General features: G+C 35.2%; 1 protein-coding gene across 1 annotated transcript; it reads right to left on the reverse strand.

Annotated features, from left to right (window-relative positions):
• Nucleotides 1-111: 111 nt before the first annotated feature.
• LOC141661322 (eIF-2-alpha kinase GCN2) lies at nucleotides 112-25,897 on the reverse strand. The gene is made up of 12 exons (XM_074468305.1): nucleotides 25,619-25,897; nucleotides 7,675-7,734; nucleotides 7,110-7,312; nucleotides 6,062-6,130; nucleotides 5,918-5,977; nucleotides 5,727-5,832; nucleotides 4,784-4,888; nucleotides 3,417-3,821; nucleotides 674-799; nucleotides 512-598; nucleotides 334-420; nucleotides 112-237 (listed from the first exon to the last, which is right to left on the reverse strand). The coding sequence occupies exons 1-12, from the start codon at nucleotides 25,895-25,897 to the stop codon at nucleotides 112-114; spliced, it is 1,713 nt and encodes a 570-aa protein (XP_074324406.1).
• Nucleotides 25,898-27,660: the final 1,763 nt, after the last annotated feature.

Genomic DNA, 27,660 nt, shown 5'->3' on the forward strand with positions numbered 1-27,660 from the left:
CTAATTGTCATTGCCAAAATTTTAACACAACATAGAGGTTCAAAAGAAAGTACAACAAATTACAGAAGTATACTTTAACAGAAGCAGGCGCAATTAAACAGGTTTAAAATATTAGTTCTCACCCAGAGGTTGAAGCTCCTCAAAATCATTTAAATAACGTGAACTTGAAGTAGCTGATAAATTATGCTCTCCAATGTCAGATGCAGCCATCCAAAAATGTTTGTTCTTGGAAGAAACCTACTTAATGGCATTGGAAAACAGAAAATGGCATCTTCATTACATGGAAAATCACAATCTAGCTTATGATAATGAATTACTGATTGAAATAACAACCATATGTTGCGCAAACGCATGGTTAAAAATTCTCTCAAATAGTGGAGCTGGCTTCAGAGCATGATCTCGTACTTCATGGGAGACAACCTAAAAATTAAATTACCGGTCAAAATAAGGCTGATAAAAACCACTTACGACGTTTATAAAACATGTTTCCTAAAATTATTAAGTTACAGACTCCTAGGTTGTACAATTCTGAAGTAATCTCTGGCAAAGCATCAGCTAACGGGCCATTAGGAGCACAAGCAACCCGAAGTAAGTGAGCCTACAAAAGAAAAGAGTTGAACATGTTACACTCAAGTCCCACAGAAAAAAAGAAGAGAAGAAATAGGAAAAATACCAGAACTAAATCTCGTGCACTTGTCTGGGATGACTGATCATGTATTGTAGAAGATAAAGATACTGATTCTTCAGTACTTTCTTGATCATTATCAGTTTCTTCTAAATGTTCATTTGCATAAGCATCCTGCGAAATTTTGAGGAAATCATGTTGTTAGTACATGTTAAGTAACTCCCTCAAAACCTTAAGATATTAAAAGGAGACCACAATTAAATCATCATTTTAAATTCAACACTCACCCTCACTTGTATGACTGGACAATCAAAAAGACAACGACAAACAAACAATTAAAATAAAACAATTGGGAGGTGGGAAGACTCATACCCGACACTCTTCCCCAAAGATAGGAGGAATTGAATGTCAGACCCCTCGCTTTGATCGCTACCATGTACGTAGCCGACTCTACTAAAACTTTAGAGTGTTACAAGGAGGCCTTAATTGGATCATATATTATTATATTCACCAGTACATCACATATCAAACTAGCGTCTACTTCTGTAATTCCTTGTTGACCCCACTAAACTTTCAGTATGAAAACAAAGTAACTTGCCTTACAAATACAATCGAGTCACAAACTCTTCTCCTCCATTCTCTAATGTTGTAATATCACTCAAGATTCCAACGGATACATTCTGGGAAAGTCAAACTTCCATCGAAGTTATGTACATTACAATATACTATAGAACATGGAACATTATATTTAATAATTGGATATATATTATTGCCAAAAAGAAGTAGGATACTGCTCGACTCAAATCAACTCCAGGTGTGGACTGAATCACCCTAAAGAAAGACATCAAGATTAATGGCTCTGTTACAACTAGGGGTCAAAATCACCTATCAATGAAATGTGTCATGATCAATTCAATCACAGCAAAACAAAATTCCTTTAATCAAACCTTCAAAGAGAATGCTTATCAGTTTTCCGTTGGCCGCGAATTTTCTATTACAGCAAAGTCTACTTATAGTATATTACTTTGACAAATTTGTGAACTCCAATTGACAGTTCATTCTTAATTTTTTACAGCTTCAAATTATTTGAGCACTACTTCTAACTTATAAAAGTCTTACTTGTATCTAAACGACTGAAAGTTGAACAATTTAAAGTAATTACTCGTATGTGAAAGACTGAAAGTTCTCTAACTTCAAAATTGAACAATTTATAAGCTCTCATCCCAGATTCTCTGTAATACATTACACATTTCGATTAGATAAACCAGACAATGAGACAACTCTATTGTGAGAGAGACATCTCTAAATTTCAATAAAAATTCCCACTTCCTCCTAATTAGGCACCTTATTTCCGTTCATGGCTACCACCCATGCTATGTTTATAATATATATTACTATTATATAATATATTATAAAAAAAATTTAAAATAATTACAATTCTATCAGAACTACAATCTGTTACTCATACTCCTTTGTTCATATTTATTCCTAAAAACCTATTAAAATTTGAATTTTTTTATTAATTTCTACACTTATTATGTTTTACATTAGAAACTACTGAATCATTTCAATTTTGGAAACTAATTACTAGATCTGATCCAGAAAACTTCATTACTAGATTTTCGAAAATAAAATTTTGAAATATCTAAAAGAAGAGTAAAAATCAGTAGAGTATTGTGTATACATAGATGAAACTTGCACTTACTATTTGAAGGACACGTTGAATACTCAATCGTAGTTTGTGAGAAGCCATACACAAATCATAAGAATAAAGCACACAGACTCCTACTGATATCCTTTAAATTTGCAAATGTATTATAATTCATTATTCCATACATTTCAAACCAAGCCTTTGTTTTTTTGCTTCATGTATCTACCATCTATAATCTGATCCTGGCTATTATAAGTAATTATGCAATAGTATTTTTAATTATCAAGTATAGTGATTCCACATTTTACTTTACTAAATTATTAATAGTAAATGTCTTAAATATAATAACTATATTTTACAAATATACATAATTTTTAAATAAATTTATGTTTGTAAAATTAACCTATAACTAAAAAAAATAAGAATTTAGCTATAAATAAATAAAATGTGCATTGAAAAGGTGATGCTAGTAAGCTTAAAATGATGAAGCAATCACTAAGAAAATGAATTATTGTGGTACAGCAATAAAAAATTTAACCACTCTCGATAGGGGAAGAGAAGAATTACATATCGAAGGGCCAGAGTAATGTAAAATAAGCAGTAACCCAAAGATGACAATAATTTTTTTAGCATTTAATGAGTAAAAATTAAGAAGTTTTGTGAAGTTACTGGTTCTAAAACCTAAAGGACTGGATCATATTACCTTAACACTTCCCCAAACTCAAAAGCCCATTTTTAAGTTAAGACTGGACTTAGTGCCCATCTTTTGGGTCTATATTTGCCTCAAGTGTCCAAATTAATAATTGAGAACATTGGAGGTAGGTGGGAATGGGAATCTAGCTCAAGACCTCTCCTAACTTGAGCTCTGATGCGGTGAAAACATAGAGAAAACTCTATTTTTATACCAACATAATAGGAGATAAAGCCTTTACATAGGCACATACAGGACTGTTAATAGTCTGAACTACTTCCTATCCCTAAGAATTTCTCTGAACTAGGAAAAAATTCCTACAGCTATTGCACAGACATTCCAAATCATTTTTGATTTGGTCCAAATTTTCTACAAGTTTCACTTTGGACCATGGAATTTAAATAAAAACAAAATATTACTTGAACAAAAGATTAGCGACAAGCATTAACCTCACTAGAAGTAGCATTTCCATCTGATTCTTCTGGTTGATCACTGAATGTATCTGTACTACTTTCTTCTTCGCACTTTTCATCGAGCATTTCCAACTTTGCAACAGCATTACGTAAAGCAGTCTTTCCAGAAAGGTTATGTTGAGGACCCTGTTTAGTCACCTGAACTGATGGCATCGCATCATGCCCAATTGTCTTCTCTGGAGTCCCATACCCATGTCGACGACCATCTAATGTAGAGTCTATGTGCCTACTATCTTCCATTGCAAGGCTAAACTGCCAGGACTCCCCCGAACCACTGAAAAGATCTAGGAAACCATAAACAAAAGGCCCTCGTATCAAGCAAGCTTTTTCGAAAAATATTGTTGGTTCATCTACAGAGATCATGCTATTTTTTCCTGGTGCCTGAAATGAAACAGCATATAGACAAAATTGAAACTACCGGAACATCAAAATCTAACAATAGTTCAATACATTAAGAGGAACGTATAAACAAAAGAGCAGCTTAGAGTGTATAAAACTATAAATATCAATATGTATTCTTATCTCTAATTAAACAGCTCAGCTAATATTAATATACCTATCGGTGAAACAATCTAGTAAGTATTAATTTATCGTGTTCATGTTTTATCCGAGAATTTTTTTTAGATCAGAGATACGGAAAGTTTTATATACTTGCAATGTTCGATAGGAACATTTGTTCATTTTCAGCAATAATACAGATCTACTTTTTCTATTCACTCAGATTATATTCATAAATACAACAAAATTTATTTGTAATGGAGAGCTAGTTTCTTGGTAGGAAGAGTACCTAAATCCTACAATCACCATTACAAACTATTTCTATTTCCACGTAAAGAGAAAAAAGAAAGAAAACTAATTAATATGAAACACCAAATTTTTTACAAGAATGAAATATTAATACTAATATATTAATTACATAAGATCGATCTATAAATAAGAGTAAGAGAGTTGTCATAAGTGTAGAATTTCTATAGGTCTAGCCTTATCATTTGATTGTAATAAGAAGATTGTCACCAAGTAATTTAAAATTTTAGAATTCCAAAATTGACAAGTACTAATGATGATATAATAAACATATCTTTCTACAAATTAAAACATAGATTACAAAGATAGGATAAGAAGGTTGCCACCACATAAGGAGAAAATAAAAACCAACCAGTTTGTAGGCTTTGGTGGTGATTTTAATAAAATACAGTAATAATTCAAATTAATTACATAAATATTAAAATTAAAATTTACTTTTAAGATGTGCATCACACTGGTATAAGCTAGTATATATAGGTCAAATCCTCTGAATCTTGACTTCTTGGACAAAAACATCTTATCTCCTATGCAAGACTTACCGATTCATGCAATTTCCCAACCGGAGGAATCTCAGACAAAAACTCTTGAGCAGCTTCTACTAAATTGTAAATCATAACACGTCCTTCTCGGGCATTAGAATTAGCCTGATATTGTAACAAATTTTTATAGGGTAAAAGACTCGACAGTAAAGGCGACTTAGAATAGTAAACAATAAAAAAATGATATGTACTTAAAGACTTGCACACATAATACCGAAACAAGCATTCTTAAACTTCCTCTTTGAAGAAGAAAGTTACAGGAAGATTTGCAACACGCGGAACTAATGAATGTAAAGCATAAACAAGTACAGGAAAAGTAGTGCACGGATAGAAATGGACAATACCCGTACAAACAATTAGCTGCTTGGGAATAAGAACAGAAAATTGAGCAAAAACTCTCACACTGAAATTATTTAAATACATAATTGAGGTAGTATTAGACCATTGGGTTGACTATGAATCTTAACCAAAACAATCCTTAGAATCAGCAAGAGGACTGTAGCTGCAGATGCAGCATAATATTGTAGAAAAGGTAATTTATATATTTCTAATGACGCCTAAAAATCTTGTGGAGTAGCCTGATATTATTGTAGGTTCGTTCAAGATAAAAATTATTTTGATTTAGAGGCAAACCAGGCGGTCCTAATCAACGCTTGGAATTTTCATTTCTCAGAAAAGTTAATGAAGTAGGATATAGTTAACTTTATTCTGCATCTATCTTTTATTCTTTTTTCTTTAAAGTTTTAGAATATGACTCTTAAGGACTAAGATACGATTAGAGCATGTCAAGTAGTACAAATACAATTAAGAACTTGATTGAAGTTCTACATTGAAATTGACAACAAGTATTAAACATATCCTATGTGCCAAAATAATGACAGCATATAACTATATCATGAAATCTTCTTAATAGAGCCTTATTCAACAAGTAGTCACCCCCTACTTGGTCATAAAGCAATTGTAGTAGCTTATCACATTCTGATTTCGATAAACCTTTTTCTGGACTTATCTGCAGCTTCGGGCACTTGTAAGGATATCCAGGTAAATATCTGGGAGGGTAATATAGATAAACCAGAAAACATCAGCATAGTGGTATGCACATGATTTCCAGAAAACTAACAGGAATTAACAAACCTAACTGAAAGAAGAGCAGAAATATCCAACTCCTCATAACCCATATCCTTCGAGTATGGCCTGCTTTTCAGTTGTTGAAATTTAGTATAATAATACAAAAGGAAACGCTCGGTAAGTGTCATAAGTAATTATTCTATTCACGACCTGAGATTAATACTAACTTGCGGAGGAGAATCTGAAATTATTCTGCAGTCATCCTGGAATATTGCACACCTGCACATCACATATACCTTTACACTAACAATATATTACAATTAAAATCATGTCTGTGGTAAATTTTCTTCACAGTATTCGTAAATTTTAACATTAAGCAGGGCAATAAAATGTTACTATCACGCAAACTGAATGTACCTAATAATGGCTACTCAAATATAAGCCTGCAGGTAATAAAATCTATCAAAAAGAATAGCATCACATTCTACAATATAGACCTTAATCATTAAGAATAAACAATATGATGCAAACGAAAAATATGTGACCCAAAATTAACAATTAAAATCTCATTAATGAAAAGAAAACTGCCAAAAATAAGTCACGTTCCACCACAAACTTTAAAAAGACGAACTCTCAAAATCTAACATATAGATACACTGAATTCAGCAAACAAACACTACGATTCACCAAAAAACCCTGAGTTAATGAATACATACAACATTATTCACTTAAATCTGTTCACACATACTAATAACCCCGTTTGTCATTTGTAGAGTTAAATCAATTGTATTAAAGAATAAGCCTTAAAAAGTAATCCAGATTCTATTCCCCAAACTTAAACTCAACCGACCAGTATCTATATCGCCACAAGGAAATGTTAGTATATTACTGTGAATAACCAGTACTGTAACAATTCAGCTCCCGTAATTGAAAGCCAATTTTTAATATCAACAACACAGATGTTGCTATTAATTTATCCGAGTACATTTTGCAAATCATAATTATCCCGACATTAGAATATGTTATAAGCTCCTCAGTGATAATTTCTTTTACACATTAACCAACTGGCAATTAGGTTTTCGATATTCCTGTTACTAATAAGGTTGATTCCAATATCATTATATTTCGCACTATATGTTTCGGTTTGGTTTCGGTTTTTGATATTATTATATTTCGCAAAAGTGATTATCGGTTTCGGTTTGGTTTCGGGTTTTCGATAAATAAAATAGAGAACAGGATATGGAGAAGGGAGACTTACAGAGCAGTAATTTCCTCGGAGAGAAGTTCGTTACCGTCGGAATGAAGAGAATTGTGATCAGCTCTGCTGCCCTTGCTCCGCCTCCCACCACCGCCGCGTTTTTTCTTCTTGGAGCTGTGTCCCATCCTGTAAACCCTATAGACTTCACTGATTTTCAGTTCAGGTTTTTTCAATCGCATATAAATGAAGAATGCCCCGCAGGACTGGAACAAGACACCAAAATGTCATTTATTAGTATTAAATGACCCAAAATGTCACTTTTGAAAATAATGGCTCAAAATATCACTTTATAACGGTATTTCGTTTTACGTTTTGTATTTTTTTTTCAAAAATGCGAAACGGTACTTCGTCTTACGTTTTGGTACTTTTTTTAAATAAAAAAAAAACTTTATAATATGCAAAACGTTAGTTGAAGTAGTGTTTTAGCTCAAAACGGTACATCATCTAGCGTTTTGTACCAAAACGTTACTTTATCTACCGTTTTACGAATAAAAAAAATTCAAAATTTCAAAACGTTACACGAAGTACCGTTATAGGTCTTTTACATAAACGTTAGACGATGTACCGTTTTGAAATGACATTTAGGGACATTTTTAACCCCAAAATGACATTTAGGGTCACCACCCTAGGACAAATGGGGCAAAAGACCTTAATGTAACTAATATTTGAATAAAAAATGTTCAAATGTCAATTTTAAGAAAAAAAATGTTCAAATGTCAATTTAAGAAAAAAAATGTTCAAAATGTCACTTCACGGTACTAGATAGTCTGGCATTTTATTTAAAATAGAAATGGTACACGAAATTTTGTTTTGGGTCATTTTTTTCAATTACAGTTACACACTTATACGCACACCAAAACCCGATAAAATACCTGAATATATACATATATATATATATATTTATGCATCATTAAATAAATAAATAAATACTTTTAAATTATAAAATACAGTTGTCATTTTTTATTTTAATAAACCTAATAAGCCCAACTGACCCGAACAAAAGCACAAGTACAACAAAACATTCTTTAACACAGTTACACAGAGTTAGAATAAGAAGTCGTAGCTCAAGCTAGGGTTACTCACTCGCCGGCCGCCGCAGCATACATTCATCGCGATAAGGCACAAGGTAGGAGCCAAGAATCCTATCAATTGAGTCATTCAATAATCCCTATTCTACTTCTATTGGTTAATCTCGTGTTGCGTGTTGTGATTTTGCAAGGATGAGAGACCTTTGATGCTTCTAATTTATTATGCTATTGTGAATTTGTAGTATGAACTATTGGTTCTTCTTTTATAAATCATGCTAGATTTATTTCATTTTCGTTGTTGCACTTGGATTACTTTGATATATATGTTCATTGTTCAGTAAGCTTATCTCTTATAATTGGGATTTTAATTTTTGGGATTTTAATTTTTGGGTTTTCGGATTTCAGATATCAGATTTCGGTTATCGGGTATATTAAAATTCAATCTAAAAAATCGGGTTTCGTGTATATCCGAACCCGATCCGAAATCCGTTGGATCGGATTTGGATATGAATTTTCGGGTAATTTTCGGGTTTGGATCGGGTTCGGGTATGACCAAAATTTTCGGGTTTGGATTTGGATATAGTCATACCTGATCCAATCTAACTCGATTGCCATCCCTAGTTTTTAGAGAAAATTGCATTTTCCACCCCTTATATTTGGTCAAAACTCAATTTTGTATATCTATTTTCATAAATTACATTCTGCATCTCCCTACTTTGAAATCTGCTTCAACATGCACCCATTTTGCCTAATTTTTTAGCCCTAATTGTTGTCTCCAACAATATATCTCATCTTTTCTCTTCAATAATTGATAATATATGTTGTTGAAGACAATAATTTGGGGAAAAACATTGACAAAATTTGGCAAAAAGGGTGCAACTCTAAGCGGATCTCAACGTAGGGGGATGCAAACTGCAATTTATGAAAATATGTATACAAAATTGAGTTTTGGCCAAATATAAGGGGTGCAAAATGCAATTCTCTCTTAGTTTTTATAATTGGTGAAAGCAATTAGGGTTTATTGTCAAAAAATCATGAAAATTCAAGTATAATTCAGTTTTATGTTTTATGTATTATCTTGTTTAATTTCGTTCATATGTTTTTCAATTGATGAACTCTGTGATTTATTGATGAACTCTGTGTTTTATGTGATTTTATTGATGAACTCTGTGATTTAAGTAATTTTTTTTATTTATCGCAATCTGCATAAAAACTTATTTCAGTTATTATATAATTAGATGGAAAACATGGATTAAATGGTTGATAGCCTCACGTGTATAAGGATTAGTGAACTTACAATTAATAAAATTAAAGGAACAAGCTCACTAAGTTGTTTGTAGTCGTTAGTTTTAGGGTTCATGCACTGAAACACGGTAGGAGCACTTCTCGATATCCTAATTCAGTGGAAACATGGTTTCCATGTATCGTCAACGACCTTCCTTCTCAAAAAGGTTTCGAGTTCGTATAGTCAGAATGAGTGAGAAAACAAGAGATAATGTACATCGAGGAAATATAATATGATTTTTTAATAAATTAAAACTACGCTGCTAGTGTTTGGAACTGCACTCTTGAAAAAATATATTTAAAAATTAAAAGAAAATAAGTTTGATGGGGTGGAATGGGATTGTGATTATTGGAAGGTGCGCTTGGTGGATTGTTGATTCGTCATGTGATATCAGATGCTAGTTCTTATGATGCTGGGTATGATCAGGGTTTGATGATGCCAGAGGGTTTGATTTTTGATCAAATTTCATCATTTTATAGGTGTTTTTTAGATGTTTTTCTCGTTCTTATTATTTTTTGCGGAATGCTTAGTTTGTGGGTGATTTTTGTCAGTTTTGCAAAAAAAACTTGTGTTTGTATATAGTGGTATCTTAATACTGATCGGAAAATCATGAGTGACTTTACAGTTTGATAATTGATCATACTCTACTTTTTGTTAGATTATATGCTTTTAGTTTTTAATCTGATGAACTGGGAATTATTACTACCGGTAACAAAGTTTATAAGTTACAATGGAATGATTATAAAAAGAAATTCAATCTAAAAAACTAAACAAGTACCCAAAGATCAACTAAAATACATGAAGTTAGACAAAAAAAATGAAATACACGAGGTAGCCAGCCATAATATCATCATTGTTAACAAAAGTTACTGAAGAAAATATGCAGAATCATGTTGTTGGTATTGAATACCTTTTTTCATATATTAATTCATTGAAGGGAGGCTCCCATTTATACACAAACAATCTAGATAAATAAGGGACTAACTACCATAAATACAGCCTAAATTATAGCCTAAAGACATATTCTGTTCCTTTAATTATGGAACAAATATGGCTATTTCCTACACTCCCCCTCAAGTTGGGCAGTCGGTGCTCCAATGCCCAACTTGGGTAAAGTCTTTTTGAAGGCTTTAGTATTGATTGCTTTTGTCAGGATATCAGCTAATTAATCATTTGATCGAACAAACAGAAGTTTTATTGTCTTATCTTCCAATTTGTCCTTGATGAAATATCGGTCTATCTCAACATGCTTCGTTCTGTCATACTGGACTGGATTTTCTGAGATATTTATAGCCGCCTTATTGTCACAAAATAACTTACATGTTGTTTTTTGTGGAAAACCAAGCTCATTCATGAGTTTCTGAATCCATAGGATTTCAGTTATTCCTTTTGCTATTCCTCTGAATTCTGCCTATGCACTTGACAAGGCCACCACCTTTGTTTTTTAATTATCCAAGTGACCAAGTTACCACCTACTAGAGTAAAGTACCCAGAAGTAGATTTTCTGCCGTCACGATCTCCTGCCCAATCTGCATCTGTGTAGGCAATTAGATCCAGATGATCATTTTTGGTAAAGTAAATTCCCGTGCTACTTGTACCCTTTAAGTACCTCAGAATTCTCATTACTGCTGTCATGTGTTGTATTTGTGGGAGATGCATGTACCTGCTCACCACTCCTACAACATAAGTTATGCCAGGTCTTGTGTGAGCTAAGTAAATGAGTTTTCCCACAATCTTCTGATATTGCTCTCTTTTAGCCAGTTTTGCTCCTTCAAGAATTTGAAGACCGTGATTAGCAACGATCGGTGTAACACCCCCAAATCCGGGGTCGGGGATCCGGGTTGTCACGAGTTCCATTTCCTTTAATAACACCCACTCTTGATAAATAATCAACTACTCTGTACTGTGACCCCACAATAAACACACACACCACAAGTTATAGTCTCAGAGATGAATATCCAAAAATAATCACAAGTCGTTTTATTCCACAATTATATGCCAATACACCTTAAACAGGTTTCTGAATAAATTTACATTTCTTTGCCATTATTACAATTCATAAATATACATAATCTGATACATCAAAAGTTGAAAGCCTAGCCTATTGGTAGTTCCTACCTCAGCTACAGCGATATCAACGCCTATAGGAAGCTGCGGAACGTTTCCTATCCGCTCGCAAATTGGGAGCTTGGTCATGTTCATCTTGTCTATCTGATGTTGTGTGATGAAAGAAGAAAGCAAGGGTGAGCAGCAAGTCCACCAAAATAATATGTATAATGATTAACAATATATGAGCCTTCTCATAGTACTCATGAAGGTCTTGGTCAAAAGAAATGAACCAAGATGATATCTTAATGCGATGAAGTCGCAAAATATTCAGTATATATATACATATATACTTTTCAAAATATTGGAAGTCCTCTTCCATGCATAATACACACAGAGTTCCAGTGTATAACTGTATAAAAATATCGTTGCAAGGTGATCTCATATATCTAACCTTGTCTCAACATTTTTCTGAAAATCTTTGTCATGCATAAGATAATCATTTACTAGATATAAGTTTAAAAGATGAAGTTACAAGATACTCCAATATACTTATATCTTTTCCAAATACTACTTGAACTACCACCATTCAAGTTATAATTAGTTTTCAAAGTTCATCACATAGATGAGACTACAAGACCAGATTTGAATAGATTAAATCTTTAAAATATCATCAAAATAAAATGAAGTTACGAGATACTTCATTTGATGCAAACATCATTTTGAAAACTTGACCCTGCCAACACTCAACAATCGCCCAACCGTAGCCTTTCTATCGAAGTGCTCTGGGTAGTGTTGCAGAAATATCCAATTGGATGATGAACTCATTACGGGAGTTTGCCGCGCCAGGAAGACCACTTACGATGATCAGTCGTAGTAGTGCAACTCCACCATTTTCTACATTTAGAGGAGAACCTGTCGGATTTACTTGTCAACCGAACGCTGAACTCCTAAGGAATGGACCGCCTTAGCGGAACTTCCAGGCCATTTGGGCCAATATAATAAGGTTGGGCCGGCGCCACTCGACCACTTACGCCACTCCTAGTTCAGATGAAATCCATGACTCTGAAACGTAAAGCTCGTTCCCCCTTTCCCCAAGTAGAAACTTGTTGATACGGCTCCACCAAGAAGTCGTATCTAGTTGGAAAGGAAAACTCACCGATATTTCCCAGGCGATGCCTGTTAATGGATTAACTTGTTCCAAGAATTTTACTTCCCGAGTGTTGGGTAAGTAATCAATTCATTTATCAAAACAGCAACCTTGTTGCGAATATAAAACACACCACAGAGCCGGATCCCTCAGGTTTTGAGCGAGTATTTAAATCCCCTTCGAAAGGAGGATCTTAAATATAAAAATAAGTTTTGGGATCCGCTCTAACTTTTAAAAATCATTTTGAAGACTCGCAAAACATTTTTTAAGAATGTTTGGAGTGATGCTGATTTAACAAGGTAAATCAGTCCCAATATATTAGAAAATATCTGAATATTATTATTTAAATAATATTCCCATAAAGAATAATCTTTATAAAAATAATTGAAGTAGAAGTTTTAAAACTTATACTTGAAATGAATATTAAATAACCAAATATATACCTATACGAAAGTACTATCTTTATTTGAATAATCAAAAGTGAGTTTGATTATCGACACCTTATTCTTTAATAAAATAAAGAATATATCTCAGCAAATAATCGGAGTCATAGATTCTCAAATGAATATTCAAATAATATTCAATAAATAAAATAAGCTGAGTCATAAGCCCTCGAATGAATATTCGAAATAATATTCAATAAATAAATAAGCTGGGTCATAAGCCCTCGAATGAATATTATAAATAATATTCATTAAATAAAATAAAGGAGTCATACATCCTCAAATGAATATCCAAGTAATATTCAATAAATAATATAAATGAGTCATATGTCCTCGAATGAATATTCAAGATAATATTCATTAATAAAATCAAGTTATCGAATAAACCTTATTCGATTAATAGTTTTGAAAACTATAAACATATATATATAAATATATATATATATATATAAATATATATATATATAAAATCTACCCGGGATCCTCGACTCCCGGTTTTAGAAAATGTTTTCACCTTTGGGTCCCTATACTAAGGGTATATGCAAATTACTGCTATTCTCTACCATAGGTATTATCAACTGAACCAACAGATATATTTGGCAAGAATACGAAACAGGCATGCATATATATACCATATTAGCATGCTTCAATATATCGCAATATTTGCTAATTAACCAACATGCATCTATCGCAAGATAATGCATATACATATATACATCACAACAACAGTATAACGGATAGAAAACTTGCCTGAGCGACTTGGGGTGAAAAAAAAAGCTCGGAACGAGTCTGGTAACCTATAAATAACAAGTAAGTTGGAATTAAACCAAAGTCACTTGTAAATCTATACTTTAACTAACTTAGACTCTAACGCTTGTTTTGCGCTTACTGATTTGCTTAAGTCACTCGGGTACCCTCGGCTCCACCATTTTTAATAATTTAATCTTTACGAGTTATAAGGCGATTCCTTCGCGAGTGTCTTACCAACTGCCTAACACACTTACCATAAATGTTTCATACATTAATTAACCCTTTTTGGTCTTTAACCTATGTTTCAAAGTAAAGCGAGGGGAAAAGTTTCGTTCGCGAAACGCCGTTACTTGAAACGGTCGTTTCTCCTAACCCGTACATCGGAATCAAACGAACTACATATCAAAACGAAGCTCGTAACATGAACTATCTAAACATGGCAATGGTCAAAATCTAACAGGGTGTTCTCGGATCCAAATGTTATGAACAAAAGCAGTCTAAAGTAAATCGGACATTACGACGGCTATGTTTACGCGATTACAAATGTTTAAACTACTCCAATTAACCACCAACCAACTCATAACCATCAATACAACAAAACTTTACCTAAACCATACCACATCAGTCCATAATCTCCAAGGTTTTCGACTCAAACAACCATAATCAAGACCTATGAACTATAATCAAGCTTCAATTACCAAAACACTTCCAAATCAAACCAAACTACTAATAATCACAATCCATGCTTCTCATTTCACAAAACCAACCATTAAGCTTACTAACAAATAAAGTAAAGGCTAGGGTTTGAAGTTTATACCTTCCTTGGGAGGTGTTAAGTTGCTAGGAAGCCTTAGGGAGCCTCCTACAAGCTTGATCTTTCCAAAGAAATCAAGAACACAAAGTTAGGCTTTGAAGTTTCTAAAAGTCCGATTTAAAGAACTGTAAAAATGAGGGTCTTACCATGATTATTTGGACGAGACTTGTGAACAAGAGTTGTAGGCCATCTCAATACCTTTCCAATGAGCTATAGAACACAATATTTGAGTGAGAAATGAAGGAGATACAGCAGTTTTAGTGTGCTGGTTCTGTTTTGGCCGAGAGCATGAAGAACAATGCCTTGGTTTCTTTTTGATTTTGATGAAAAATGATTTGCTTGGCTTGGTTGGTCTGATTTTTGTGTTTGTTTTAGTAAATTACCTAGTTGCCCTTGATTTTGTGTGGTTAAAAAGCCACCACATCTCCTTCCTTCCCATGTCATGCTTGTGTCATCCTCATGATGTCATCCTCCCCTCCTTGTCCTCTTTCTATTGGTTGGATGACATCATCCCCACTAATCCCTTTGATTAACTTCCTAATTGTTTGCCTAATGACCGCTGATCTGTTATACGGTTCGCTTTACTTTCGTTCTCGTTTATCGTTTGAAGGATCATACCCGGGATCTTATTAGTTAGGTTCCCTTAACCTTTCTCAATACATTATATTCCTTTTTATGATCCTCTATTATAATCCTTTAATTTAAATCCGTTATATCCTGTTACCTTATACTCAATCCTTTCCGTATCTAGTGGATTTTCGGGAAAAATCCAAGTGTTCGGAAATTGGATTCTAACGATCTTTACATACACTTATATACCACATAGAGTACTAATAATATCCCAGAAGATCAATAACAGAACCCCTACATAGTGTGGCATGAAAAGTTTTCTCATTCAGCAAAAACACTATTCATAAGGGTTTCAAAATTTTTCCAAAAATTGGGGTTATTACAGTCTCCCCTCCTTAAAAGGATTCTGTCCCGGAATCAGACAGAAAACAGTTGGGGATGCTTTTCTAGCATTGTGCCTTCTAACTCTCTAGTCAATTTCCCACATTATGGTTCTACCACCAAACTCTGACTAGTTTGATAACCCTTCTCCTAAGCACTTGTCCCTTTTCGATCTATAACCCTTTCTGGTTGCTCCCTATAGGTTATGTCTGGTCGCATGCCTATGCGCTCATATGCCCCTATTTATCTGGCATCCGAATTACATTTTCTTAATATTGATACGTGGAACACATTATGAACTTGCTACATATTCGGGGGTAGGGCTAGCTCATATGCTATCTTCCCAATATGTCTTAATATATCCAAGGGTCCAACAATTCGTGGACTTAGCTTCCCTTTCTTTCCGAACCTCATCCTTCCTTTCCAAGGGAATACCTATAACAATACTAGGTCCCCCACTTCCTATTCCTTGTCCTTTCGTGTCAAATCAACATACTTCATGTTCCCATCTTGGGCTACTACCAGCCGTCCTCTGATTAAAATCTATTATATCCTTGATCCTTTGGACTACTGCGGGTCCGAACATCTTGCGCTCTACAACTTCATCCTAACATAAGGGAGATCGACATTGTCTTCCCTCAAGGATCTCATAAGGCGATATCTCAATACTGACATGTGATCTATTATCGTAAGAAAACTCAATCCGTGTTAAGTGATCATTCCAAATTCTTTCAAGTCTATTACACAGACTCTCATCATAGCTTCTAATCATTATAGCTTTTGCTTCTCACTACCCATCCTTTTTCCCAGTTCGTAGTCGCTACTACCTTCCGTTCCTAATATTATACTAGTTATACTTTTGCTCGCTAGCGTTCTATAACTTTTTAATAACCACGTCAACCTTAGTATCACGAATGTGTTTCCATTCCGCATACTACCACCACTTTATTACTCCTTTTTCAGTTGTTTCTATTTTCCAAAATTTGATCAATCAAATAGAAGTAAAGGAATTTGTTGAGAGATCACAATGATCATGAACACTTGTTATATCGCATAGTTAGTACAGAAGGTGGCCAGCCTTTAGTACTTGACAAGCAATTAAACAGCATGTGGTATCCTACTAGGCTTCTATCACAAAGATAGATAGTCATTCGGCAATACCTCCCCTTCTGGAAGGGTTGTTCTTCTCAGCTTACATGAAATGAAAAGAAGAGAAAAGAGCGAACTGAAGAGAATTGTATATATATGAAAAAAAAATATTGCCATAAAATATCTGGCTTGGAATCTACCTCTGAACTATAGAGGTTTGTCATAGGAGAACAAAACATATATGTATTTATATCAACATCGAGTATTATCGCATCGCATTTCACATGCTTAAATATTTGCTATTCCGTCCATCATTCTATGGACCCATGCACTTCCTCTAGCTTATACACAATTACCTTTGAAACTCCCTCGACATCGAAAATCGAATCTGGGATCTCATTCTATACATCATCGTTACTAGAATTTTATGCTTGCACCGCAACCTTCCTCGTATAATAATACGACTCTCTATTGATAAGAAAGAATAATTATTCACTAGGTAGATACTCTACTTAATTAGTCTATCAATGATAACTTATACACTACCACGACCCGATTAGTGGTACTCAATCTCAACACCCATTCCAATACAACTCTCATGGCTGTAATCAGCTCACTACTCGCAGAATCATTGCTACCTTACTATGGTCCACCACTGACCTACTGTCGTCATTCACTTTTCCATAAAATCTTAATATCTAACCATACGGAGTCCATACATGTCGTATCAAATCATTCTAAGGAGGTAACCTAATCACCATTCCTGATTCATGAAGAACACTCCTGATCCTGACATACATACATGACATGAAGCAGATAAAAGTGCAGAAGAGTTTCAATCAAAGCAACGATAGCAGGTTAATACCATTCTTAATCATACGCCCTAAATAGAAGACTTAACTCAAGGGTTCATCTAGTCCTTTTTGAAACATGGTCCTGGCTTATCTCAAGATAGGACCTTCTAAGATAGATAGCCCGTTCATGGCGATTACACGAATTAAACCTTTACCAATTACTATTATGGTTGGGTATTGCACAGTCATCAGAAGGAATGTCAATCTTCCAAACCATAATACAACCTTCACAGTTTTAACCATCATCACTGTATTCTTTTGGCACAAGCGCCTATAATTATCCTCTTACCTTTAAAGTGTCGGCCACCTCTTTGGCCTTTCCTGATAGTAAAATTTCCTTACAGTCAATGTCACTTTAACCACCTCCAAATAAATTTTCTACCTTATTTCAATCACAGCTTATGTGAAAATGCTTTCCTTAAAATCTGATGAGTAAAAAAAATCACCATTTTTCCATAAGTTATTGCCTCAGTCTTTAGAGGTTAATCACTGTCACGACTGACTCTCAATCATACTTAGAACATCTTTTATCTTAGGCCCTAATTGCCCTGAACAATTTCGACCTTTACTGGTTCGATCCATACTTTCTCGTGGTTAAACACGTGCCCCACTTGGCATCATTATAATTACGTCATATTTCCTTTATCAACATTTCTATTCTTGAGAATTTTGAATATTACCTTTCTCATTGTAAAACCTCTAAGGTTATCCTTGAATCGTTCCTCCTGTATTCCCTAGATACAGGGCATATCAAAATACCATATACTAATACTAGAATCATTGTCTATATACTTTTGAAAAAAATTTCTCCACTGATTCTTTAAAGGTTGTTGTTACCTTAATCCTTTCCAATTTATTCTGTCAAAACTCATACTATCCCTATTAAGGGTGAAATGCCAACCTTTATGCATTCCCCTAGGATTCATTTTAAGTTACCAATGTTCTATCCTTAATTCCACCTTTAAAAGGTACTTGCATCCTTCCATGGATAAATCAAGTCATATATCCCTGATAAGGGTGTCTTATTCAATCATTCCCACCTCGATAGTATATGTCTAATTTCACAATAACATCTGTATTCAAGATGGGGTCAATCAATATGGCCTCCATAAGATAACAATGGTTATCCGCTTTTCTTGCCTAATTTGGTAATGATAACAAGGATGTTCTGGAAGATATTGGTCGTGTTCAACGTGAACTTCTTCTTAATAATTCCTTATTTACTTTTGTTGTTTATCTCAACAGTCACCTCAATGTTGGGATATCTTTCATACCTGGCGTCTCCCTTTCTGGGTATCGAGCCACCGGTCTTACACTTCACATTCTTGAAGGTCACTTCCTTCATCTAATTTTCCTACTTTATTACTTTCTTGTCTCCTTAGTCTATCCGCGTCTTATTATTTATCCTTCGAACTATCTAAAGGTTTCCTTGAATCCTCCCAACTTAAAGGGGATAAAATATATGTATCTCTTATGCCTTCAACCATCAATTTTAACTCATGGTAAATCACCCTCATCCTGACGATTACATACTTTTCTATTTCTATTGCTACGAGTCTTTAGGGTTTCCTCATACCCATCTTCCTTATCATTCCTCCAACTCTATCGCCTTTATATTCCTTTCCACTTCAGTTTCTTTTTATTTTCGTTTCCATTACAACCATTACATGAACCAACACTACATAAGCATTGATTTTAACCATCCCGTCATTCTGGATTCGTGTCCTCAGAACGAATCTTGACAACTTTTACATCTTAGATTCATAATTCATCATACTCGTCTGCCTTTGTTCTGGCTCTAAAGCTTTTACACTATCTCCTTATCTCGCTCGACTTTTGCTTTCTTAGTCTAAATATTTCTTCCTACTCCCCATAATTGGGGTCATTTTTTTTTTTAATTTAAAATCCTCATTTTCCACTCCATTATGTCATGGGTTCCTTCTATCTTGATGGCGACCTCCCTGACTATCACGTTCAGGGTTTGCTCTAAATCTTATTCCTCAAACTATGGCTCTCATCTAAGTTCTCATCCTTACGCTCTTGAACTTTCGGAACCCAAATTCTATAGGAATACCTCATTATTCCCTTATCATCTTTCTCGGTATTAATCTCATATTTATTTATTGGCTCTTTGCCTTCATTCATCACCTTTCTCTGGCACCGTATGCTCTTTTCCAATAATTCGGTCTCTATTGCAATCTCAAACAGCTTTTCGGTACCGGCTCCGGTTACCTTCACTACTATTTCCAAAATCTCTTATAAACTCTCCCAAAGACATTATCATCTTGAGTCTCTCCTTTTTACTAAGGGCATCAGCCACCACATTGGCTTTCCCCGAATGATAAAGAATCTCCCAATCATTATTCTTGATTAGCTCTAACTGCCTCCTCTGGCATATGTTGAGTTCTTTCTACGTGAAAACGTACTAGAGCACTTATGGCTTAGGTAATTCTCGCACTTCTCTCCATACAAGTAGTGCCTCCAATCTTTAGGGTAAAACTATTGCCACGAGCCTAAGCTCATGGGCGGGGATATCGAATTTCATATTACCTTAATTGTCTTGACATGTACGCGGTTACCTTACCGTGCTGCATAAGCACGCACCCTAAGCCCTTGTGCGAAGCGTCACTACACTTCACAAAATCTCATTTTCCATCCGGCAACGCCAACATAGGGAACGTCACCAACCTTTGCTTCAGTTCTTGAAAGCTGTTCTCGCATTTCTCTGTCCATTCGAACTTCTCAGTCTTACGAGTAAGCCGCGTTAAAGGGGCTACTATCTTTACAAACTTGAACGAACCTCCGGTAGTGATCGGCCAATCCTACCTCTGGTAGTCGACCTAACCATGGTCATCAATTCATCAGTGGTCCTTTATCCAATCTTGTCAGGATCCTCCATGGGATCCTCCTCAACAACTATCCCTTCTAGGACAACATCCTCAACCGCTACATCCTCAATATCAACATCATCCGGTCCTGCATTAAGACACTCTATCGGATCCACAATCCGATCTCCAATTAGTAATAAAACATCATCACGCTGTTGCTCCTCAACCTCAGGGTTCGGAGTTCCGCTACCATATACGATAACGAACTACGCTCCTATCACGATATTTATAAGGGTTCCCGTAAGGGTTTTAACTGTCAGTGCTACGTTAGGTAGCCCGACTATGAACTTGGCAAGAGTTCTTATTATCTTAGTGAACTTATTATCTTAACGTCACATCATCTCTGAGGTTTATAACGCTTAGCTCTGATACCATTTCTATAACACCCCCAAATCCGGGGTCGGGGATCCGGGTTGTCACGAGTTCCATTTCCTTTAATAACACCCACTCTTAATAAATAATCAACTACTCTGTACTGTGACCCCACAATAAACACACACACCACAAGTTATAGTCTCAGAGATGAATATCCAAAAATAATCACAAGTCGTTTTATTCCACAATTATATGCCAATACACCTTAAACAGGTTTCTGAATAAATTTACATTTCTTTGCCATTATTACAATTCATAAATATACATAATCTGATACATCAAAAGTTGAAAGCCTAGCCTATTGGTAGTTCCTACCTCAGCTACAGCGATATCAACGCCTATAGGAAGCTGCGGAACGTTTCCTATCTGCTCGCGAATTGGGAGCTTGGTCATGTTCATCTTGTCTATCTGATGTTGTGTGATGAAAGAAGAAAGCAAGGGTGAGCAGCAAGCCCACCAAAATAATATGTATAATGATTAACAATATATGAGCCTTCTCATAGTACTCATGAAGGTCTTGGTCAAAAGAAATGAACCAAGATGATATCTTAATGCGATGAAGTCGCAAAATATTCAGTATATATATACATATATACTTTTCAAAATATTGGAAGTCCTCTTCCATGCATAATACACACAGAGTTCCAGTGTATAACTGTATAAAAATATCGTTGCAAGGTGATCTCATATATCTAACCTTGTCTCAACATTTTTCTGAAAATCTTTGTCATGCATAAGATAATCATTTACTAGATATAAGTTTAAAAGATGAAGTTACAAGATACTCCAATATACTTATATCTTTTCCAAATACTACTTGAACTACCACCATTCAAGTTATAATTAGTTTCCAAAGTTCATCACATAGATGAGACTACAAGACCAGATTTGAATAGATTAAATCTTTAAAATATCATCAAAATAAAATGAAGTTACGAGATACTTCATTTGATGCAAACATCATTTTGAAAACTTGACCCTGCCAACACTCAACAATCGCCCAACCGTAGCCTTTCTATCGAAGTGCTCTGGGTAGTGTTGCAGAAATATCCAATTGGATGATGAACTCATTACGGGAGTTTGCCGCGCCAGGAAGACCACTTACGATGATCAGTCGTAGTAGTGCAACCCCACCATTTTCTACATTTAGAGGAGAACTTGTCGGATTTACTTGTCAACCGAAACTGAACTCCTAAGGAATGGACCGCCTTAGCGGAACTTCCAGGCCATTTGGGCCAATATAATAAGGCTGGGCCGGCGCCACTCGACCACTTACGCCACTCCTAGTTCAGATGAAATCCATGACTCTGAAACGTAAAGCTCGTTCCCCCTTTCCCCAAGTAGAAACTTGTTGATACGGCTCCACCAAGAAGTCGTATCTAGTTGGAAAGGAAAACTCACCGATATTTCCCAGGCGATGCCTGCTAATGGATTAACTTGTTCCAAGAATTTTACTTCCCGAGTGTTGGGTAAGTAATCAATTCATTTATCAAAACAGCAACCTTGTTGCGAATATAAAACACACCACAGAGCCGGATCCCTCAGGTTTTGAGCGAGTATTTAAATCCCCTTCGAAAGGAGGATCTTAAATATAAAAATGAGTTTTGGGATCCGCTCTAACTTTTAAAAATTATTTTGAAGACTCGCAAAACATTTTTAAGAATGTTTGGAGTGATGCTGATTTAACAAGGTAAATCAGTCCCAATATATTAGAAAATATCTGAATATTATTATTTAAATAATATTCCCATAAAGAATAATCTTTATAAAAATAATTGAAGTAGAAGTTTTAAAACTTATACTTGAAATGAATATTAAATAACCAAAGATATACATATACGAAAGTACTATCTTTATTTGAATAATCAAAAGTGAGTTTGATTATCGACACCTTATTCTTTAATAAAATAAAGAATATATCTCAGCAAATAATCGGAGTCATAGATCCTCAAATGAATATTCAAATAATATTCAATAAATAAAATAAGCTGAGTCATAAGCCCTCGAATGAATATTCGAAATAATATTCAATAAATAAATAAGCTGAGTCATAAGCCCTCGAATGAATATTATAAATAATATTCATTAAATAAAATAAAGGAGTCATACATCCTCAAATGAATATCCAAGTAATATTCAATAAATAATATAAAGGAGTCATAAGTCCTCGAATGAATATTCAAGATAATATTCATTAATAAAATCAAGTTATCGAATAAACCTTATTCGATTAATAGTTTTGAAAACTATAAACATATATATATATAAATATATATATATATATATATATATATAAATATATATATATATAAAATCTACTCGGGATCCTCGACTCCCGGTTTTAGAAAATGTTTTCACCTTTGGGTCCCTATACTAAGGGTATATGCAAATTACTGCTATTCTCTACCATATGTATTATCAACTGAACCAACAGATATATTTGGCAAGAATACGAAACATGCATGCATATATATACCATATTAGCATGCTTCAATATATCGCAACATTTGCTAATTAACCAACATGCATCTATCGCAAGATAATGCATATACATATATACATCACAACAACAGTATAACGGATAGAAAACTTGCCTGAGCGACTTGGGGTGAAAAAAAAAGCTCGGAACGAGTCTGGTAACCTATAAACAACAAGTAAGTTGGAATTAAACCAAAGTCACTTGTAAATCTATACTTTAACTAACTTAGACTCTAACGCTTGTTTTGCGCTTACTGATTTGCTTAAGTCACTCGGGTACCCTCGGCTCCACCATTTTTAATAATTTAACCGTTACGAGTTTTAAGGCGATTCCTTCGCGAGTGTCTTACCAACTGCCTAACACACTTACCATAAATGTTTCATACATTAATTAACCCTTTTTGGTCTTTAACCTATGTTTCAAAGTAAAGCGAGGGGAAAAGTTTCGTTCGCGAAATGCCGTTACTTGAAACGGTCGTTTCTCCTAACCCGTACATCAGAATCAAACGAACTACATATCAAAACGAAGCTCGTAACATGAACTATCTAAACATGGCAATGGTCAAAATCTAGCAGGGTGTTCTCGGGTCCAAATGTTATGAACAAAAGCAGTCTAAAGTAAATCGGACATTACGACGGCTATGTTTACGCGATTACCAATGTTTAAACTACTCCAATTAACCACCAACCAACTCATAACCATCAATACAACAAAACTTTACCTAAACCATACCACATCAGTCCATAATCTCCAAGGTTTTCGACTCAAACAACCACAATCAAGACCTATGAACTATAATCAAGCTTCAATTACCAAAACACTTCCAAATCAAACCAAACTACTAATAATCACAATCCATGCTTCTCATTTCACAAAACCAACCATTAAGCTTACTAACAAATAAAGTAAAGGCTAGGGTTTGAAGTTTATACCTTCCTTGGGAGGTGTTAAGTTGCTAGGAAGCCTTAAGGAGCCTCCTACAAGCTTGATCTTTCCAAAGAAATCAAGAACACAAAGTTAGGCTTTGAAGTTTCTAAAAGTCCAATTTAAAGAACTGTAAAAATGAGGGTCTTACCATGATTATTTGGACGAGACTTGTGAACAAGAGTTGTAGGCCATCTCAATACCTTTCCAATGAGCTATAGAACACAATATTTGAGTGAGAAATGAAGGAGATACAGCAGTTTTAGTGTGCTGGTTCTGTTTTGGCCGAGAGCATGAAGAACAATGCCTTGGTTTCTTTTTGATTTTGATGAAAAATGATTTGCTTGGCTTGGTTGGTCTGATTTTTGTGTTTGTTTTAGTAAATTACCTAGTTGCCCTTGATTTTGTGTGGTTAAAAAGCCACCACATCTCCTTCCTTCCCATGTCATGCTTGTGTCATCCTCATGATGTCATCCTCCCCTCCTTGTCCTCTTTCTATTGGTTGGATGACATCATCCCCACTAATCCCTTTGATTAACTTCCTAATTGTTTGCCTAATGACCGCTGATCTGTTATACGGTTCGCTTTACTTTCGTTCTCGTTTATCATTTGAAGGATCATACCCGGGATCTTATTAGTTAGGTTCCCTTAACCTTTCTCAATACATTATATTCCTTTTTATGATCCTCTATTATAATCCTTTAATTTAAATCCGTTATATCCTGTTACCTTATACTCAATCCTTTCCGTATCTAGTGGATTTTCGGGAAAAATCCAAGTGTTCGGAAATTGGATTCTGACGATCTTTATATACACTTATATACCACATAGAGTACTAATAATATCCCAGAAGATCAATAACAGAACCCCTACATAGTGTGGCATGAAAAGTTTTCTCATTCAGCAAAAACACTATTCATAAGGGTTTCAAAAATTTTCCAAAAATTGGGGTTATTACAATCGGTGTCTCAACTGGTTTACGGTCTAGCATTCTTGTTTCTGTCAAAAGATCAAGGATATATTTTCTCTGGTGAATGAAGATTCCTTGTTTTGACCTCAGAACTTATATGCCAACAAAGTACTTGAGAATCCCCAAATCTTTCATCTCAAATTCTTGAAACAGTTTTCCTTTTAAGTCAGTGATCTCTTTCTCGTCATTTCCAGTGATAATCATATCATCCACATAAATTATCAAGCAAGTGATTTTATCTCTAACCCTCTTCAAGAACAGAGTGTGATATGAGTTGCTTTGCTTGTACCCAAACTTCTTCATAGCTTTTGTGAATCTTCTGAACCATGCCCTACTATTTTAGGCCATAAAGTGCCTTTCTCAGTTTGCACCCTTCTCCATCTCCAAATTCCTGAGAATACCCTGGTGGTGCCTTCATATATATTTATTCCTCAATACTTCCGTGAAGAAAGACATTTTTTACATCAAACTGATATATAGGCCACTCCTTGTTTGTTGCTATTGAGAACAAGATCCGTATTGTATCAATCTTGGCTACAGGGGTGAAGGTCTCAGAGTAGTCAATTTCATATGTCCGGGTATATCCTTTAGCCACCAGTCGTGCCTTGTCTCTCTCAACAGTTCCATCTGCTCGGTATTTGATAGAGAATACCCATCTGCAACCCACCTTTTTCTTCCCTTTTGGTAGGATGCATTTTTCCCATGTTTTGTTTCTCTGTAGAGCTGAATACTCATCCTCCATAGCTTATTTCCACTTTTCATTTCCAAGGGCTTCCTCCACTGTTTTGGGAATGTCAGTGGAGTATAAAGAGGCGGTAAAAGCCATGGTTGTGTTGGACAAGTTCTCATTGCTGATGCTCTCTACAGGATATTTAGACTGTTGGGCCTCATACTCTGGATCATACCTTCTCGGTGGAACTCCTCTTGTACTTCTCAGAGGTATTGCCTACTTGTGTTGTAGGATCTGGATTCATCACTTTTGGATATGTTATCCAACTAAGGTCATCACTCAAACTCTTCCCCTGAGGACTAAGCTGGGTATAATAGTAAGACTGTTCAAAGAACTCACAGTCTAAAGTAGTGTAGATTTTGTCCTGGGTAGGGTCATAACACCGATACCCCTTTTGATTAACCCCATACCCAAGAAAGACACATTGAACAACCATGGATTCTAGTTTGGTGCGCACCCTTTTTTGAAGATGAACATAGACAATACATCCAAAGACTCGGGGATGTAAGGAATGTGAAGATGGAATTGGGACATGTGACTCAAGAATATCGAGAGGTGTGTCGTAATTGAGGGGTTTTGTGGGAAGGCGGTTAATGAGATAGGTATCATTAGCAATAGCTTTGGGCCAGAAGTGGACAGGAACATGGGATTCGATCATAAGGGCCCGGGTGATTTCGAGAAGAGTTTTGTTTTTCCGCTCGGCTACATCATTCTGTTGAGGTGTGTAAGGGCAAGTAGTTTGGTGGAGGAGGCCATGGTCAATAATGAACTGTTTCATGTTCAAGGTAACATATTCTCCCCCATTGTCAGATCGTAGAATTTTTGGTTGAGCTCTAAACTGAGTACAAATCATGTGGTAGAATTTAACAAAGACATCAAATACTTCAGACTTGTGTTTTAAAAAATACACCCAACTCATACGAGTACAATCATCCACAAATAAAACAAAATATGAAAAATTATGAAAGGTAAAATCTGGAGCCGCTCCCCATACATCCGAATGAATCAAGGCAAACGGTTGAGTACTATGAGTCACATTAGGATAATATGAGTGCTTATGGCTTTTAGCTAAAACACATGTTTCACAGTTCAAATCTACATCAATATTCTTTAAAGAGGGAAATAATCGTTTGAGATAACCTGTGGAGGGGTGACCTAGCCGACGGTGCCACATCCAGAGTTGATGTTCTGGTGATCCATGAACAAGCAAAGCGTTACCGTTTTGAGTCACTTCATTCACATAGTATAATCTTCATTGTTCATTACCATGCCCAATGATCCTTCCCGTCTGAGCATCCTGCACAACACAACCAGATGATGTCATCAGAATGGTACAGTTAAGTTCCCCAGTTAACTGGCTAACAAATAAAAGCTTATGAGTAAGATTATGAATTAAGAGATAGTTCTGTAAATGGATATTTGAGGTAACATCCACAGTTCCGGCCTGGGTAATGGGTATATATACTCCGTTTGCAGTTTGGATTTGGGTACAATGAGTGTTGTTGGAGGACACAATATCATAAGAATTATAGGTCATTGTATCGGTGGCCCCACAATAAAAAATCCATGGATTGGATATTGGTTGCACAAGAGGCCCAAAGAATTTTGATTTTCGGTGACTTCACTTTCACGGACTGTACCTGCTGCCTAGTATGAATGTAGCGCTGTTGTGAGGGGGATGTTGTTGTTACCATCTGGACCACCCACAGTTAGGTTGGCCTTGCCGTCGATCCGGGAAATCATAGCCTTAGAGGCGGTCTTCCTCTGCTTCAGGT

This window comes from Apium graveolens, chromosome 5, assembly GCF_009905375.1.
Source record: "Apium graveolens cultivar Ventura chromosome 5, ASM990537v1, whole genome shotgun sequence".
Classification (NCBI taxonomy): domain Eukaryota; kingdom Viridiplantae; phylum Streptophyta; class Magnoliopsida; order Apiales; family Apiaceae; genus Apium; species Apium graveolens.